The 20914-nt window shown below is 36.8% G+C and overlaps 1 protein-coding gene across 1 annotated transcript; it reads left to right on the top strand.

Annotated features, from left to right (window-relative positions):
* The first annotated feature begins 12209 nt into the window (after positions 1 to 12209).
* LOC113093329 (oocyte zinc finger protein XlCOF6-like) lies at positions 12210 to 19872 on the top strand. The gene is made up of 2 exons (XM_026259146.1): positions 12210 to 12944; positions 17670 to 19872. Exons 1-2 carry the CDS (start codon positions 12692 to 12694, stop codon positions 19658 to 19660), a joined length of 2244 nt encoding a protein of 747 aa, XP_026114931.1. The 5' UTR covers positions 12210 to 12691; the 3' UTR covers positions 19661 to 19872.
* Positions 19873 to 20914: the final 1042 nt, after the last annotated feature.

Here is a 20914-nt window from a genome sequence, read left to right as displayed (position 1 = left end):
CAAGCAAAATGAGTCTTGATGTTCACATGAGTGTTCATACTGGAGAGAGACCATTCACTTGTAATCAGTGCAGAAAGAGTTTCTCATGCTCATTAACACCTAAGAAGTCACATGAACATCCACACTGGAGAGAAACTGTACTCATGTGATCAATGCAGCAAAACATTTATGAGAACTTCAGACCTGAAGAAACACTTGGGAGTTCATAAACAGGAGAAGCCACATTCATGTCATTTGTGTGGAAAGAATTTTTCACGTCCAGAACACTTAAGAGTGCATCAGAAAATGCATTCTGGAGTGAGAGAGTACATGTGCTTTGTGTGTGAAAAGACTTTTATTTCAGCGAGCCATTTTAAAGTGCATGAGAGGATTCACACTGGAGAGAAACCTTACAAGTGTTCACATTGTGACGAGATTCAGTGTTTCATCACATCTGAAAACACATGAGATGATCCACACTGGAGAGAAACCTTACAAGTGTTCACACTGTTCATTCATTACCAAAGAAGCTGGCTGTTCACAGAGTGCTGTATCCAAACATGGTAACAGAAAGTTGAGTGGAAGGAAAAAGTGTGGAAGAAAAAGACGCGTAACCAACCGAGAAAACTGCAGCATTATGTGGATTGTCAAGCAAAATCAATTTAAGAATCTGAGGGAACTTCACAAGGAATGGACTCAGGCTGGGGTCAAGGCATCAAGAGCACCACACAAAGACGTCTCAAGGAATTTGCTGAACCACAGACAACGTCAGAGGAGTCTTACCTGGGCTAAGGAGAAGAAGAACTGGACTGTTGCCCAGCGGTCCAAAGTCCTCCTTTCAGATGAGAGCAAGTTTTGTATTTCATTTGGAAACCAAGGTCCTAGAGTCTGGAGGAAGGGTGGAGAAGCCCAAGTTGCTAGTGTTAAGTTTCCACAATCTCTGATGATTTGGGGTGTAATGTCATCTGCTGGTGTTGGTCCATTGTGTTTTTTGGAAACCAAAGTCACTTCTCCCATTTACCAAGAAATCTTGGAGCACTTCATGCTTCCTTCTGCGAACCAGCTTTTTGAAGTTGATGATTTCATTTTCCAGCAGGTTTGGCACCTGGCTACACTGCCAAATCACCTGGGCTTCCAGACCACCTCAGCAGACCCACAAACTGATCAGCTCCATGCCACGCTGAACTGAGGCAGTCAAAGTATTGAGTACATGTACAGTAATTGAACATACTTTCCAGAAGGCCAACAAGTCACTAAAAGCATTTTTATTGGTCTTATGGAGTATTCTAATTGGTTGAGATGGAGAATTGGTGGGTTTTTCTTAAATGTGAGCAAAAATCATCACAATGAAAAGAACCAGAGGCTTAAACTACTTCAGTCTGTGTGCATTGAATTTATTTAATACACGAGTTTAACAATTTGAGGTGAATTACTGAAATAAATGAAATTTTCCATGACATTCTAATTGATTGAGATGCACCTGTAGTCTTTTTGATGGATTTTGTACTTATTTGTTTTGTTTTAATTCCTATATTGTTTATTTGTTTTTATTGGTGTTTATGGTTTATTTTGTCCTACAAGCAAAATCCTGATCCATACTTTATTCCAGTGGGTGGCAGTAATGCACCAATCAGTTGGGATGCAAACTGCCAATAAACATCAAAGAAGAAGATTAATTATATTTTGGGTAGACTGTTTATGGGGCAGTTTGGAAAAGAGGCATAAATGTATCATATACAGTTAAGAAAGTTCAGTCTGCAATAAATAAAGATTTGAGATTATATTGTGGGGCATTTAAAATTTACCCTACAGTCTCCATGCAAGTTGAAATGGGAGAAATACCATTGGAAATAACACGGAAGCAACTGAAAATGGTATACTGGGCATCTTTGATGAAACACAACAATGAACACCCTACTAAAACAATATTTAAAAAAAAAGTTGGGAATATGGACAAAATAATATTAAGAATATTGTATAGAGGAAATAGCGGAATAGATAGATGTAAAATATCAAATTCAGTAATACAGTAGGCCTACATGTCAGCAGTTCCACGATGGAAGTTTTAATGCCTATAGCCTATTAGATCTTTATTTAACAGTTGAAGTGAAGAAACAGGATTATGACCAAATAATAATAAGAGTTATTCTGTATATTTACAGATGTTTCAAAATATACAGAAACTATGAAAACAGTTATTCCACAAAATTAAATAGTTATTGAGAGAAGAACCACATATTTTTATTATTATTATTATTATTTTTTTATTTTTTAAATCTGTATTTATAGCAAAAATATGAATTAGGAAAGCTCTTATAAATGCATTGTAGGATCTTTGGAAGGAAGAGAAGACTCTAAGACATCTAATTCAAATGGAAGTTGGAATACCTAACAATGACATGGGATTGATAAAATGAGAAGAGTTTGTAATAATAAGAATTAAAATAGCAATAAATGGATATCTAAACCCAATTAAGAAACATCTGAATGGATTGTGGATTGGTATTTTTGAAACTGTGAAGCATGTACTGTTGCATTGTACAGCATATAACAACAAACGCTAGAAGATAAAGTAACAGAAGAAGATGGAAGCATGATGTTAGAAGATATATTAAGTAACCTAAAAGGGAATTAGAATATTAGATATGCTTTGTTAAAATATCTTAAAGATGCAGAAAGTTATTATTTATTTAGTATGACATGCACATACATATATGATGCTCCACACTCCAGTTCAGATGGTGGTAATAATGAACTAATTTTGGGCTGGAGATTTTCCTGGTACCTGGCAACACTGGTCCTCATCCAGTTTCAGTTTGTGGTGTAAATTATGATTCTTTCAGTTCATTTTCAGTTCGTTCACCAAAATGATTCGTTCACTGATTCGTTCATTCAACAAATCACATGCTTCATCACATCTCATACTAGAAAGGTTGAGTAACTCTTTGACAGGATGAAACAGTTCACAGAGATACCCGCTTCACCGAGCTGCCTATGCGCTGTTGTGAAAGGGAGGAAGGAGGAACTTCAGTGAACGAGAAATATGAGTCAGTGGATTACGAGAACGATTCGTTCAACTAAAAGATTTGTTCAAAAAGAACGATTCGTTCACGAACGACACATCATCACTAGTTTCAGTCAGCACCTAGTCTTCTGAGGAGAGGAGCAGCTCACGGTATTTCTCTTATTTACTCAACCGACAAACACACTTTATACAGATTGATTAAGCGACATTTTACAGACTCAGTTCTGTCATGTGTTCGGAGCTACTTATGCGTCTTTTCTTGCTTATTTTTACTGAAATAAACTTTTATTGCAGCAGCGTCGAGCGAGCATGTGAGGAAAATATGAATTCATTCAGACCTGAGCGATTTTGAGTGTTTGTGTGTGTGATTGTGTCGATGTTTGGAGTGAGAACTGTTACTGAATGTCAAGTCAAAAGTTCTGTTAGGAGAATTGATGGGAATCGATCTTGCTGTCTGCTGGCATTTTATTTTTTTTACTCTTTTGTTATTTTCAGTTGCTTTACATTATTAAAATACGCTGAAACAGTTACTGCTTAATACTTTACCTTGATATGCAATACTTTTTAAATCTTTTTAATTCTGAATTCTGCCACGTGTTCAAATGTACGTTGCCCTAAATAAGAGGTTTCTTCCATGTGTTTCTGCAGACCTCTGCAGCCATGTGATGGTAGACATCTTAGACAGCAAATCTGTATTATGTTCCAAAATGTCTCTTATCTCCAGTTGTTTATTCTTTTATGTTTGGTTTTTGATGAAGGACACATGCTCGGTATGTATTTTTGACCACGTATTCAATTGAGACCGTTCCATTTTGGGGAAGTTAATTCCAAATATTGGCAGTCATAGAGCGTTGTGGGTTTCAGAAAGAGGAAGCGAAAGTAGACCGCAAGGAACATCTGGTTATTTTTGTAAAGGCTAGAGGCATATGATAAATGTCCCTTATCTATACTGAGACATGACTTCAGCTCAGATCACAAGATCGTTTGTTCTGAAGTGATATAAAAGAGCTCCAGACACCCTCCCCATTCAGTCGTCTCGTCTTCAGTCTTCATCTTTGACTTCTTTCTCACTTTGGCATCTTCGATTTACTTTCTCTTTTGTTACGGGTTCACTTGAATACTTTGACCCAGACTTAGATTTTCACAGGTTTGTATTCAACTCAGATACGTTGTATTCTCACATACTTTTAATTTTTAATTGTTTGAATACCTTTTTGGATACAGTTCTCATTTTTTATTAATCTTAGATGGGCACAATCCGTCGTAAATGTATTGCTTTTAAAACTATATTAACTTTTGATTTGTATTTTCTATATTTGAAGCTGCTTGTATTACTTAAGAATTTTGTTTCCAAGTTATGAAATGCAGTTTGAATAAATTTGCATACTAAACCGCCTCCACCGTCTGACATGGATTGAATTCTGCATCACTTCTCAATAGATAAAGAGACAGATATCAATGTGTCAATGAGTGCACAGTCAGAAAAAATGGTACCTTTAGGGGTAGAACAGCTTGTCTTTGGGGCAATCTAGGGAGCCTATAGTATGCTAGAGTCGTGATTTAGACCCTTAAGTTCATGGTACTAGCAATCACCCTTTAGGTACAAAGTAGACCTTTTGATAAAATGCCAGAGACAAGCTCTTGTACTTCTAAATCTACAAATTTCCCTTCTATTTTCTTTTCTTTTCTTTTTTTAAAGAGCATATAAGAACAAATTCGGAAACTGATATGTGTTTTTTTCTTCGGCAGATACACTCCTCCTCCCTCATAGTAGTTCAGCAATAAATGCAGGACTATCTCCATCAGTTCACAAGTGAAGACGAGCATCAAATCATCAGAAGAGCTAGAATCAGTTTATTAAAGAGGACAGAGAGAAGATGAGAGATCGAGAACCACGCAGAATCAAACACACTGAAGATACTCAAGAACAAACAGGTTGGTGGTTATTCTTCATTCATGCTGAAGAACATTCATGTAATAAAGACTCAAACACTTCATCACGTTTAGATAAACTGACTATAAACTATTAAATGGGAAAAAAATGCTCTTTTTGTTTATGATCATAACAGAATAATTACTCTCCTGACGGCCTCCTTACACACAAGAAACACATGTTGATAATAATAGAATAACTTGATTACAAAAATAATTACATTTTATACAGATTGTAAGTTAATATTGATGATCTCGGATTAATGAAAAGATCAGATCTTTGAAATAAAACAATGCAAGTATGAAGCCATACAAATCATCTACGTCATGTTCAGAAAAGGGAGGTTTGGGAAACTTTCATATTGATCGTCAATGTCAGGTGAGATTAAATAATACTTTAACTGTTTTATTTATTCATTTTATACCTGGTTCACAAATGTTTTACCTAATATTTTGGACATTTCTCAATATAGTTTATAACACTGCAGCTTGTGTGAAAACTGAAACGAAGGATTGAGGTTATTTTCCTGGGGCATGTTCAAGTGCAAAACGGTGTGAAATGTTTTGCTACGGTTTCCGCGTTGAACGTCATGTTTCCTGGAAACGGCGTTGATGCAAAAAAGAGACTTCAATCCTGGTCAGACGGTGTAGGGTTTTTCAATATGCAAATTTATTCAAAGAATATAGGAAGTAAGACAAAAACTCATCTCTTACAAACAGATTATGAAGTTTTAATATCAGCTTCAAATATAGAAAATGCAAATCCAAAATTAATATAGTTTTAAAAGCAATCCATATATGGCGGATTCTGCTCATCTAAGGTTAATACAATACCTTTGGTTAGAATATTCAAAAGCAATTCAAACTGTTAGTAAAATAATACAAAGTATATAACCAGTATATAAAATACCTGCATTTCAAGATAATAATAAAAGTCAATGTATCTGAGTTGAATAAAACCTGTAAGTAGATCAAAGAGTTCAAGTGAGCCCCCGGAATATGAGAAGAAAAAGGTGAGAAGAGACTAAGTCCAGCTAGAAGGGTCTAGTCTGAACTCAGCCTGAGAGTAATAAAGGAGGGGTGCATTGTCTCCTCTTATAGCTCTGCCAAACAAAGGAACTCGTGATTAAAACTAAAACTGTATCTGCAGCAAATATTAAGAGGTGTTAAATCATTAATCCAAAAATATCAGATGAGCTCTGCAGTCTGGTTTCAGTTCCCTATTTCAGATCAGTCAGCAGATTAGTTGTTGCTTGCTGGACTTTGAGCATTGCTCAGAAGGCTGTAGATTAACCTCAAATTTAAATACATGATCTTGTTTTCTTCTATTTCTGCAGACGTCTTCTAAGGTCTAAAGTTCAACTGAGATCTTCAAAACAGACTGTTCTGTACTTTTAAGCACGTAGCAAATGCCCTCAAGACAGAAGTTAAGCACGTAGCAAATGCCCTCAAGACAGAGGTCCAAATTTGGGTTACACCAGGCGTGCACCGGTGTGCAACGGGGTTTGAGATGCGTTTTCTCTTGTTTGGTGGGTGTGTCAGAACTGCAGTCCAATCAACAGCAACATGTATATAAAGCACGCGGTATTAAAGTGAACTCGCATAATGGCTTCAAGGAAAATAATGTACAAATGTGTTCGCTGCAGCTCGGTAAACAAAACAACTGAGGATATTAGAAGACATGTTTCTCGTAAGTTTTATTGTAAAAATATAGGATATCAACATAATGATGTAGTTGTTTATATTTTTAGCTTCATTGCAAGTGTATGACATTTGGTATAGAAATAAACAATGGTAATTAAGTGCTTTTCCTAAAAATGAGAAAGAAAATACAGGGTATTAAAACCGTATGAACTACAAATAAAGTCAGTAAGTGAGGCTAAATAGATGGCTCCAAAAATTCTTCACAAAGAAACCAAAGAATGGCCTTCTCAGTTGCCATAGTTGTCCAACGTTTTGTCGGGGCTGAACGCAGCCCTGCTGTAGAAAGAGCTCAGATGATGTCACTTACTGTGTGTCACAGTTTTTAAAAGGAGGCAAGTCGTGACAGAAGTAACAGGGCTGAGTAGGTGTTCATGCGCTTGCGTGTGCCTCAAAAGAGGAATAACAATGACTTAGTTACTCGTCAGGTCACAGAAGAATACCTTAATTCCTCCGTTCAATTAAGACATCGAGCGTCACGCAGACCTATAACAACCCAGCCACACGGCCAACACATAATTGTGAATAACATGCCTTAACCTTAACACAGAATCAACCAAAGAGGCCTGGGCTCAGCTTCCTTTGCTGTTCGTCCAGAAAATCAAGAAGTGGATGCGCAGATCAACGGGCTCCACCATTTATATTTTTTCTACGACTCTGAGTTAACCTATTAGCCAGCATTATGCGACTCACAGCTGAAAGTGCCCTACCTAAATTAAAATTGTAACAGTTCTTTACTTCAGTGTGTTACTCACATAATTTTGGTGTCTTCGGAAAGAAGACCCTTTGGGCTTTACTTTTTATCAACCAGAGTTGATAATGCTCAAAAATATTAAAACGTTTTTAATTTGATATAAACATACATGAAATGAGTCCTGGAGCAATCTAGAAAAGTAATGGGTTGAAAGTCACATGTCTCATGAGTAGGGATGGGCACTGAAACCCGGTATTAAACTAAATTATGAAAGACCGTAGTATCAGTAAGATCTGACGGTACCGGTTTTGCTTTCGGTACTTTAGGGGGAAAATTAATGTACTATGTATTTTTGCTTAATAATGTTATCGTGCACATTTTATCTCACCAAACATTTCTAATGTGCGATCATATTAAGACGTTTGTCTGTGAGATCTGCGAGATCGCTCATGCGCGCCGCGGAGGCTGTCTGTCAGTCACACACACACAACAAGACAAGCGGCACACGCGCGAAGGGGCTGTTCACATATCTCGCCTTTTGCGCGCTCATAATGGAAGCGACGCGGTTGCGACGCACACGTGGTCCGACGAGCTCGTTTTTTCCAGGCGCGTTCGCACCGCATCGAGTAAAAAACATCTCAACTTTTCAGAATGCCGCAAGTGCACAGCAGGTCATGTAACTTCCTCATCTTTTCCGTAACAACGTTGAAGCTCATCCAAGATGTAGGAACAGCTGATAGCTGTATGTGGATTTTTTAATTAATTTAGTAGCAGTGCTACTGCAACCAGTTTTTAGTGTTGCAAATCCATTCATCCATTGCTGAAATTTCCGCGTCTTCATGGAGAGAGCAGGTCATGGTTGCTTAGCAATGGCAGACTCCTCAGGAGCGAAAGTGCCCGAAGGCTTTGGGGAAAAAAAATCAGAAAGCTGCGTGCCTAGCGTTTTCCACGCGTTTTTAGACGCGATATGCAAATGGCCCCTTACAGTACAAAAACTCCTGTTAAATACAAAGAGTGACGATGGCGGAGACAGCAAAACGTTCCAAAGTGTGGTTATACTTCATTAGAGTGGATGCAGTGGTTGTCATAAGTGCAACAAAAGTTTTGCATGTAAGGGCGGAAACACATCTTTCAAAAGTGCATTATGTGCAGACAAAGAAATGCAAAGTTTTCGACTGCCTAACACAACACAAAGTACCGATAAGAATACCGTTAAAGTACCGACCGTTAAGCAGTATCGGTAAGAGTAGTTATACTGTTAAAACCTTAACGATACCCATCCCTACTCATGAGTTTCTATTTCAGATCTGAAGATGTCATGAAAAATGACATTCCTGCAAATATTTTTCTGAGACTATGTCTAGTACCCCCCACGTCCCCAAATATAAAAAATATTTACCGACTGTATTGAAGGTTTCTACAAACTATTTAGTCATTAAATATACCACTGCATAGTTTTTTTTTCAGTTCTAAAACAATATTTGAGCACTAGAAAGATAAGAATAATTTGAGTAAAAAAGTTGACGTTATAGATTACTTGTTACTGTAATTTAAAAGTAATTCCGGATACACTTTATTTCAATAGTCCACTTTAGACATTCTACTGACGATAAGTAATTTTGTAACTACATGTCAACTACATATCAACTAAATCTCAGAAATTTGCAACTGCATGTCTACAATCTCTAAGAGTAGACTGTTAGGGTAGGTTTAGGGTTAGTGTTAGGGGTAGGTTTAGGCTTAGTATAAGTTGACAAAGAAAGTGTTAGAAGATATTAAGCAGACAGTCTTCTAATACTCTACTAACTGCTAGTTGACATGTAGTTGCAAAGTTACTGCTAGTAGAATGTCTAAATTGGACTATCAAAATAAAGTGTTACCGTAATTCCTTACCTTAGAATATTACTGTATCAGAATCATAATGCGTTATATTACTCCTTGATGCAGAATTCAATCCAGGTCAGACGGTGGATGGTGGTTTAATATGCAGATTTATTCAGAAAAATATAGAAAATGAAACTACAAATCATAACTTGCAAACAAAATTAAGTATTATAACCAGCTTCAAATGTATAAAATACAAATCCAAAGTTAATATAGTTTTGAAAAGCAATCCATATATGATGGATTGTGCCTATCCAAGATTAGTAAAAATTATTATTATATCCAAAAAGTATTCAAACTGTTAAAAATACAAGATAAATAATAATACAAAGTATATAAACATACTAAGTATCACAAAAGTCAAAGTATTAAAAATTCAAAGTATCTAAAGTCAAAGTTGAATAAACCTGTAAAAGTTCTAAGTCAGAGTATTTAATGTAAGCCCGTAATAAAAGGTAAAGTAAATTGAAGAGGCAAAAGCGAGAAGAGAAGTCAAAGATGAGAAATTAATGTTTGAAAAAAAGGAGGGTGTCTGCACCTCTTTTATATCCCTTCAAAAGGGCTGGGCTGGGCTAAAGTCATGAAGTCTCAAATAGATAAGAGATATTGGTCATGTGTCTCCAGTTTATACAAAAATTGTGCCTTGTGGTCCAGTTTCGCTTCCACATTTTGGCGAAGCATCTATGACTGTAAATATTTAGAATGAATTTCCTCAAAGGGAGTAGGCTTAATTAAATACGGGGTTACAAATACATCAAGAGAATGTGCTTCTCTTTAAAAACCCAAAGAACACAGAGCAAGTTAATAAATGGTAAAAGTCAGAATTCGATTCACCACTCCTGTATTACTTTTGAGTTACTTTCACCAAAAACCTACAGAAGTAGAACTTGACATTCTCAAATTTCAAAATGTACTGCATAACATTTTACATGCATATAATTGGCAAAGTTAAGGCTCAAGACAGATTTTCTCCAAGCTGAATTCTGTCAGTCTTGCAACAGCCTCCTCTGTGTCTCTACATAAACCCCTGTATGCTGCGTATGCTGTTCCTACATGTGTTTAGCTTTGCATACTTGTGGTGTGGATGATACAAAAGAACATACACAGCATACGGTGATATGGAGAGACACAGAGACACAGACTTTTTGCTTACAAAATGTGTTCCCTTCACTTCTTATAATCCAGATTGCACGTGGCAGATGGAATATTTTGACAATGTATTTTCATAACTTTTATGGACCTTAACACTGTTATTTTGGGATTTTACTAAGGGGAAGTTGTGGCCTAGTGATTAGAGAGTTTGACTCCTAACCCTAAGGTTGATATTAATATATTTGAAACACAAATAATAAATGAAGCTCAATCAACTAACAAATGTGCACTGTCTAAAATAAACACTGTGTATAAATAAACATTGTGCGTGTTTATTATTCACCGTCATTGAATACACAGCCTGCAAAATACAAAAATAAATATCAAAGAAATAATAGTTAAACAAGAAAGTAGCCTAAACAAGAAAGTTAAATACACACTGTCCACAGCATGCAAACTGCGTGGCGCAATATGACGAACTCACTATAATCAATCGGTGATGCTACACTGTAGGGCTGCAAGTGTGTTTGCTAATTTCAGTCCTGCGCCATTTGCATTTTCCCGTCCAGCGCCCTGTCGTTTCATTTGTGCATAGACCAACTCAAACCTGATCTAAAGTCTAAAGTAGAAAATGCGCCTCTGGGCGGGTCCATAGTGCGTTTTGACAGGGATGTGCATCACACAAATATGTTAAATATTAAAAACAAAAGGATTACAGTGTAAAAGAATATTATTGTGAAGGCTACATAAACATAAAAATGTAATGATGGATAGTCATTGCGTGTATTATAATTAGGCTACCTATTTGCAATTCAGCCTATTACTACTTAAAATGATGAATGAAATTGGCTAATTAATTGAACAATTGTGCCAATACACGCATATATATATATATATATATATATATATATATATATATATATATATATATATATATATACTGACTTATCACGCAAAGCTTTGGTGGATTCCTGCTTGCCCCGTAGATGATTGCTCTCGCGCTTTAACTTCACGCACAAGCAGATCGGTTTCTTTTGATTGAGAAGCGTTCAGTTTTCCACCAACAAATTCCGCCATGTAAATAGTGATCCGCCCTAGTACGTGTGCATCTCATTCTTAAAGGGAATGGGAGATGGACACTCTGGTTGGTTTATTGAACGTTGCTCCCATTACTTAAGACAATTGGTACAACCCATTCCAAAAATGTGCCCTGGTGCACGGACCATTTTTCCATCGTTAAAATAGCAAAATTGGATTTGGACATCCCCTGAGTGCACCTGCGACATGCACTTTACACTTTGCATTTAGAACGTTAATATAGGGCCCCTCGTCTGAAAGCCCTGTTTGAAATAGGAATCATTGTCACATTTTTTGTTAACATCTTTCTAGGGCTGAAACGATTCCTTGAGTAACTCGATTACAAAAAAATGATTGAGGCAAATTCCTCTGCCTCGAAGACTCTTTTAATTTATTTTAAATCTCACGTCAGGTTCTTTCGCATTTATTTTTTTTTAATGTGACACAACGCGTTTACGTCAGCTCAAGCGGAGGAGACACAAGCGCTGCGTCAGAGTCAGCAGTGTTTTGATTTGAGGGCGCAGACAAACGTAAAGAGAACGTCATGGGTTGTTTCCATTGCAAGATAGAGCTGGCATGCCACAACTAAGGCCCTATGATTTTCGCAATGCAGAAAACGAAGAGGGAATCGCGGAATCCAGTCATAAAAACGGATTTTTACAATTTAAAGCGGAATGGCACGGAATTTGCCAAATTTTGAATGAATTAATCAAAAATAGGGTCATTGCACTTACATCAAATCATGATATGGACTAACATCTGTAAATATTAAGCAGGAACAGTCTATTTAAATATGAATCCTGCATGTTCTGTGTGTCTCTGTTAATGAATGGAGCAGAAGCACTTCTTCGTTTATTTACACACACTGAAGCATGCGTGACGCTCGCGGTAATTTCAGCATCTGCTGCATCACTAAATGAGGACGTGAACTAGGCTTGGGCGGTAATACGGTAATATGGTATACGGCGGGATCAAAAAATAGCAACGGTATCAGTTCAATACCGTCAATAAAAAAAAACAAAAAAACAAAAAAACAATGCACTTATATAGGAGACAAGGATTAAATATTGAATGTAATTTATTTAATGCCTAAAAATGTGTATGCGTGGTTGTCATCGTGTGACAACGAGACTAGGAGAAAGAGAGAGGAGGGGAAAAGATGGCGAGTTGCGCACCGAGTGACCTGGTCTCAAAGAAAAGAACACAAATTCTGCAGTTTGCCAGTATTTCGGGTTTCGACCGAACAAGAAGGGAGAGGTGGTAAATAAGGACGAGGCTATTTGCAAATTGTGCCCTCACGAAAAAAGATGACTCTGGGAATATGCTGCAAAAAAAAAGCCGATGCAATGGCAGGTCCTGTCGGCACCGGCAACGTAGATGACCAAGTGGGAGCTGAAATAACAGCCTACTGTTTAGAGACAGTTACTCAAGGAGACGAGGACCCACTTCATTCATGGAGAAATGCTGACTGGTGTTTTCCCCAGATGTCGCGAGTGGCACGAAAGTACCTGTGCGTCTGTGCCACAAGCACATCAGCGAAGCAGGTTTTCAGCACCGCAGGTAAAGTTGTCGGTCCACAACGTGCCCTAGCGAAAAATCTTGACTAGATTGTATGCCACTTGCCATTCATTTATTTATTTAATGGATTCGGGTATTTTTATTTGGTTTTCATTAAAAACTATTTTAGAAAGAAGACTGGAAAGAAGTTGTTTTTATTTAAACATATTGCTTTTCAATAATTTTTTATTATATATATATATATATATTTTTTTTTCTTTCAATTCAACTCTGGTTGAGTGTTGTGGGTCTATTCGCTCTATTTTTATGAGCTGCTCTTTGTTATTAAAAGTTGTTCGTGCAGTGTGATTTTTATGGATGGGCGTTTTTCCCCAAATATCACATTCGAATAATTTTGAGCTTACAAAAAAACTAATATTCGAATATTTGTTTATTTAAATTAAGTTTAATGAGACAGACGTTATTTTTCATCAACATTTATTGTTTCTGTCATTTTGGAACAAGCTTACACACAATAAGCTTGAACATTACACATTGTGTTTTGTAGCTGAAAAACTTTAACAACGCAAACAAACAAAAGTAGCCTACAGATTAAAAGCAAAAAAATAAAAATAAATAAAAAATGAACAAAGAAAAAACGTAAAGCAACCTGCAGCAATTATGCCATTGTACAGAATGTAACTGTCTGCAAATCTTTTTTGCTTTTTTTTCTATTGTTTTACATGCAAACATGATCGGGGGAAAGTCGGCTCTTTAGTCTGTTAACAATAAGGCCGGCTGCGGAGAAAACGCGCTCTGACGGCACAGACGTTGGCGGGACTCACAAATAACGGTGTGCTAAGCGAATAAGTTTTGTGAAGCGCTTCGTGTTTTCGTTTCACCACTGAATGGGATCCTCATCTGGTGGAATACATGGCTCCAGCAAGACGTGTTCCCACTCGTATCGGCTGGACTCTCTGTAATCATCGCTGAACAACTGGAGAAGAAGATCTTTTCCGACGAGTGGGCATTGCATCCTCTTCATCGTTGGTGACGCACCACTCGTCTCGCATCAAGGAAAATTTTCTGATAATGTTCAAAAAAGTTTTTTTTTTCTTACTTCTCTTATGTTTTCATCGAGAAACCTGAGATCTTTGGGCCGAGGTTCTAGGGCAGATGCGAGAAGAGGAGTATTCACTGCTTTCTCCAAGTTAGCGGTGTTTATTCGTTGCTTGAGAGACGCCGGAACAATGTTCTTGAATGCGGTCACTTTCAGTGATTCTCCACGGCATATTTGAAATACTGTAGAAGACCACAGTTCTTATTCATTCATTAATTATTTTTTGCTTTCATACATCTTCAAATATGCTGTGGAGAATCACAGAAAGTGACCGAATTAGGTTTTATTGTGGACCTTTTTCCCTTTTTTCTTTTCTTTGTGGCAAGCAAAATTATGTCGAAATTCGAATATCATTTTTATTTGTCGAATAATTAGAGCCAAACGAATATTATAATATAATATCTGTGCACACCCATAGTGATTTTATTGATTTGTGTGCGCATTTCTGCGCAAAAACTGTTCTGTATGTTTATGTTAATTTAATTATGTTTGACTATTGCTATTTGTTGCTTATAAAAGTTGTTAATATTGTTGTGCATGTCATTTTGTTATTGTTTCAGTATTAGTGTTTGGTATTCAGTTTCTGAATGGTTTAGGCACAAGCCAACAGTTTGGTGATGCTGTCTCAGCCTTACGTCATATTTTTTTAATTATTCACGGTAATACTGTATACCGAGGTAAAATAGGGAGGAGATTTGACGGTATCAGAATTAGGATACCGCCCAAGCCTAATGTGAACACATGAATGACATCTCCAGAACTGCTCTGACAGTCACTTCATGAGCATTTGAACGTTTGATTTGAGTAAAACTAGCGTCACATAACACACAAAACTGTAAAGGTACGTCAACCCTTCATAATAAAAGTCCTGTATTACTATTGTTCAGCAGAATGAACATAGCCTACTACTAAAAATAGCAATTAAGGCTTAATAATTTCTTCCGTGTTTTATTTTTAATAGTTAATCCCCTGTGTTTACCAAAAAGTTAAGTTTGCTTAATTTTCAATAATTAAAAGATAAACTAAATTAATGTTTTGTGTGTTAAATGTTTAATGTGCATCTCAGAAAATGCTTTATTTAAAACCCCAAATGAATGGCACTTAAATGCACTTGATTCATATGTCAACTTTATTGTCATTGTTCACAGTACAAGTACAGACAGAGAAACAATGGATAATAATTACATTTTTATTTTTGATGTATGCATTGCATTCTATGCATTTAAAAAGTACAAATATTTTTTTTTCTAAAAAAGGAAACTTGTTCATTTTAAGAGACCCAGGAGTCTTATTTTCTCTTGCATAATTAATATTGCACTTTAATTAAGCAAAAACACATTTTATCAGATTAATCGATGGAGTTTTTGGTAGAATACTCGATTACTAAAGTATTCGATAGCTACAGCCCTACATCTTTCATTTATCGCCGTCTCATTTGTATTTGGCCAGTTTGGAGAACGCCTCACCAAACCTGTCCAGCCAGGCGTTTGTGATCACTGAAACTTGAAGACAATTGTACAAATGTGGATGGGTGACATGAATGGAGATGGCACCAAATTGACGATGTATTATTAGGTTTTACAACAAGGTCCATTGCCCAACACAAAATAAATTTGCTAAATGCATAAACGCTCAAACCTTACAATCTAAAGGAAATGTTGTGTATGGCAATTAAGGTAATTTCTAAATTACCATAGACTTAGTCTAAATACAAAAAAATACAATCAACTATAACTGTTATTACACTTGTGCACAAAACAAGTGTGTGACTTCACGTGCACTATACCGCTGGTGGCAGTAGACAACTGCAGTGATGACGACCGTCACAACCCTGATTGCTGGTCTTGAATGGTTTAGGACTGTCATGGATAAATAAATATTACACTAAAACCACCAGTAGTTGGCATGAAGTCTTGAGTGATGCATTGAATTGTTCATACAACTCACTGAGTGATTGATTCTTTATAAATGAATGAATGGGTGGATCATTGACTCAAAAGATTTGTGCAAAACAGTTGATTAATTTAAAGCAAGACTTTATGAATGTAAAGGTACGTCAACCCTTCATAATAAAAGTCCTGTATTACTATTGTTCAGCAGAATGAACATAGCCTACTACTAAAAATAGCAATTAAGGCTTAATAATTTCTTCCGTGTTTTATTTTTAATAGTTAATCCCCTGTGTTTACCAAAAAGTTAAGTTTGCTTAATTTTCAATAATTAAAGATAAACTAAATTAATGTTTTGTGTGTTAAATGTTTAATGTGCATCTCAGAAAAATGCTTTATTTTAAAACCCCAAATGAATGGCACTTAAATGCACTTGATTTCATATGTCAACTTTATTGTCATTGTTCACAGTACAAGTACAGACAGAGAAACAATGGATAATAATTACATTTTTATTTTTTGATGTATGCATTGCATTCTATGCATTTAAAAAGTACAAATATTTTTTTTTCTAAAAAAGGAAACTTGTTCATTTTAAGAGACCCAGGAGTCTTATTTTCTCTTGCATAATTAATATTGCACTTTAATTAAGCAAAAACACATTTTATCAGATTAATCGATGGAGTTTTTGGTAGAATACTCGATTACTAAAGTATTCGATAGCTACAGCCCTACATCTTTCATTTATCGCCGTCTCATTTGTATTTGGCCAGTTTGGAGAACGCCTCACCAAACCTGTCCAGCCAGGCGTTTGTGATCACTGAAACTTGAAGACAATTGTACAAATGTGGATGGGTGACATGAATGGAGATGGCACCAAATTGACGATGTATTATTAGGTTTTACAACAAGGTCCATTGCCCAACACAAAATAAATTTGCTAAATGCATAAACGCTCAAACCTTACAATCTAAAGGAAATGTTGTGTATGGCAATTAAGGTAATTTCTAAATTACCATAGACTTAGTCTAAATACAAAAAAATACAATCAACTATAACTGTTATTACACTTGTGCACAAAACAAGTGTGTGACTTCATGTGCACTATACCGCTGGTGGCAGTAGACAACTGCAGTGATGACGACCGTCACAACCCTGATTGCTGGTCTTGAATGGTTTAGGACTGTCATGGATAAATAAATATTACACTAAAACCACCAGTAGTTGGCATGAAGTCTTGAGTGATGCATTGAATTGTTCATACAACTCACTGAGTGATTGATTCTTTATAAACGAATGAATGGGTGGATCATTGACTCAAAAGATTTGTGCAAAACAGTTGATTAATTTAGAAACTAAGCAAGTGACCGTCATCATGAATGGACTTACAAGATTTTTTGGCCAAGTGACAATTGATAATGTAATTTTGCAACTAACAACAATGAAGATATTATGGTATGATAAATAATGCACACCTCTATAACAGAGTGTGTGAATGCCCACTATTAATTACACCGTTTTTGTTAGAATAAATTAAACGTGCCAAAATCATGGCAATGCTTGGATACAAATGTAAAATAATTTAATATTAAATTAGAAACATGACATTACTGCATGTAATGTTTAAAAAAAATAATAACCAAAAGATCAGCTTGTTCTTGCAAAGTTTCAATTCATTTATAAAAATGCATCAAAATTATTGATCACTTTGTATTTCTGTCTTTTCATTATTTTGAATGTGCTGACAATGAACTTAAACTGTTTATTCATTCATTTCAGAGCCGATGGAAGCGAACGAGGAGAGTGAAGAACTGAGTGAAGTGGAAGAGAAACAACATAACAAATCTGGAGAAAAGCCTTTAAGCCACTTGAACACTAAAAATACATTTTTGAAGAAAAGAAGAGCCAAGAAATCTTTCACCTGCACTCAGTGTGGGAAGAGTTTCTCAGGCAAAAAAATTCTTGAGCTTCACATGAGAGTTCATACTGGAGAGAAACCATTTACATGTCATCAATGTGGGAAGAGCTTCACACAATCAGGAAACCTTAAGATACACATGAACATCCACTCTGGAGAGAAACCATTCACATGTGATCAATGTGGGCAGACCTTCACACAATCAAGAAACCTTAAGATACACATGAAAATCCACACTGGAGAGAAACCATTCACATGTGATCAATGTGGGCAGACCTTCACACAATCAAGAAACCTTAAGATACACATGAAAATCCACACTGGAGAGAAACCATTCACATGTAATCAGTGCGGGAAGAGTTTCAGAAAATCAGGAAACCTTAAGATACACATGAACATCCACTCTGGAGAGAAACCATTCACATGTGATCAATGTGGGCAGACCTTCACACAATCAAGAAACCTTAAGATACACATGAACATCCACACTGGAGAGAAACCATTCACATGTGTCCAATGTGGTAAGAGCTTCAGCGATAAAAGACTACTTAAAGTACACATGAGGATCCACACCGGAGAGAAGCCGTTCATGTGTGAGCACTGTGAAAACACATTCTCAAACAGATCAAATCTTCGGCTTCACATGAGAGTTCATACTGGAGAGAGACCATTCACCTGTGATCAGTGCGGGCAGAGCTTCACACAATCATCACACCTTAAGATACACATGAGGATCCACACTGGAGAGAAACCATTCACCTGTGATCAGTGTGGGAAGAGATTCACACAATCATCAAGCCTTAAGAGTCACATGAGGACCCACACTGGAGAGAAGCCATTCACATGTGTCCAATGTGGTAAGAGCTTCAGAGATAAAGGACTGCTTAAAAAACACATGAAGATCCACACCGGAGAGAAGTCGTTCATGTGTGAGCAGTGTGAAAAGACATTCTCAAAAAGATTAATTCTTCAGCTTCACATGAGAGTTCATACTGGAGAGAAACGATTCACCTGTGATCTGTGCGGGCAGAGATTCACACGATCATCACACCTTAAGAGACACAAGAGAATCCACAGTGGAGAGAAACCATTCACCTGTGATCTGTGCGGGCAGAGCTTCACACGATCATCAAGCCTTAAGAGTCACATGAGGATCCACAGTGGAGAGAAACCATTCACCTGTGATCAGTGCGGGCAGAGCTTCACACGATCATCAAGCCTTAAGAGTCACAAGAGGATCCACAGTGGAGAGAAACCATTCACCTGTGATCAGTGTGGGCAGAGCTTCACACAATCATCAAGCCTTAAGAAACACATGAGGATCCACAGTGGAGAGAAGCCATTCACATGTGATCAGTGTGGTAAAAGCTTTAGAGATAAAGTACTACTTAAAGAACACATGAAGATCCACACCGGAGAGAAGCCGTTCATGTGTGAACAGTGTGAAAACACATTCTCAAAAAGATCAAGTCTTCAGCTTCACATGAGAGTTCATACTGGAGAGAAACCATTCACCTGTGAAAAGTGCAGAAAGAGTTTCACACACAAAATACAGCTTAGGGAGCACCTGATGATCCACACTGGAGTGAAACCATACCCATGCGATAAATGTGAGAAGAGCTTCACAAATTCATCAAACCTTAAGAGTCACATGAAGATCCACACCGGAGAGAAACCATACCCATGCGATAAATGTGGGAAGAGCTTCACAAATTCGTCAAACCATAAGAGTCACATGAGGATCCACACCGGAGAGAAGCCGTTCATGTGTGAACAGTGTGAAAAGAGATTCTCAAACCGATATAGGCTTAAGCAACACATGAGAGTTCATACTGGAGAGAAACCATTCTAATGTGAACAGTGTGGAAAGAGTTTCATGGACTCTTCAAAACATAAAAGACACATGAATATCCACACTGGAGAGAAGCCGTTCACATGTGATCAGTGCGGGAAGAGCTTCATAGAAAAAACAGACCTTGAGAAACACATGAGGATCCACTCTGGAGAGAAGCCTTACGCATGTGATCAGTGTGGGAATAGTTTCTGTTTGGAAGGAACTGTGTTGCACCGATTACTACTACAGTGTCAACCATCTCCTATAATAAAAGAACACAAACTGAACATAGGCTTTTTTACAGTTTCACTGATTCTGCATATCTTAAAATACACATGAGGATCCACACCGGAGAAAAGCCATTTGTGTGTGATCAGTGTGAAAGGAGATTCTCATTTAAAGCTAGACTTCAACTTCACATGAGAATCCACACCGGAGAGAAGCCATATGCATGTGATCTGTGCGAAAAAACATTTTTGTGTGCTTCAAACCTGAAGAAAGACTTGACAGTTCATACAAAGGAGAAGCCGCATTCATGTTCTGAATGTGGAAAGTTTAAAAGAACATCAGAAAATACATACTGGTGTGAGAGAGTACATGTGCTTTGAGTGTGACAAGACTTTTATTACAGCACAGTGTTTAAAACGGCAGCAGAGGATTCACACTGGAGAGAAACCTTATAAGTGTTCACACTGTGACAAGAGATTCAGTGTGTTAGGAAACATTAAAGCACATGAGAGGATCCACAGCATATATATATATATATATATATATATATATATATATATATATATATATATATATATATATATATATATATATATTAAAAAAAGAACTATTCACAGTCACTCTCCATTCATTTGTGGAAAGACTTTCATTGACTCTGCAAAGCATAAAAGACCACAGATGTACATCCACACTGGAGAGAAGCCATTCATATGTGATCAATGTGGGAAGAGTTTCACGGATCAATGAAGAAGTTAATGGTTTCACCAGTCCTGAAAAAACACAGCTGTACTAACTACAGTTTATTGAGTATTTGTTTAAGTGCAGAAAGCTCTTCAGACGCTGAACTGTGTGAGCATGAGAAACTGAGAACTGGAAAAAAAAACTTTCAGGGAGCAGAAGAAAAGGCCATTATATGGATTATGCGATCACACACAGTATAAAACAAAACAAAACATTTACAGTAGTTTGAGTCGTCACTATCAAAATAAAAACATCATACATTTTACCAGGATCTGGAAAAAATATATATGTTAACAAGCCGAA

The sequence above is a fragment of the Carassius auratus genome, unplaced genomic scaffold (genome assembly GCF_003368295.1).
Source record: "Carassius auratus strain Wakin unplaced genomic scaffold, ASM336829v1 scaf_tig00214965, whole genome shotgun sequence".
In the NCBI taxonomy this organism is placed as follows: Eukaryota; Metazoa; Chordata; class Actinopteri; order Cypriniformes; family Cyprinidae; genus Carassius; species Carassius auratus.
This window is presented reverse-complemented; position numbering and strand designations above follow the sequence as displayed.

What these genes read in the sequence shown, in the direction of transcription:
- LOC113093329 (XM_026259146.1), top strand. Translation starts at nt 12,692, where the DNA reads ATGACTCTGGGAATATGCTGCAAAAAAAAAGCCGATGCAATGGCAGGT. An exon ending in GCAGGTTTTCAGCACCGCAG is followed by an intron (nt 12,945 to 17,669) that starts GTAAAGTTGTCG and finishes CATTCATTTCAG; the next exon opens with AGCCGATGGAAGCGAACGAG.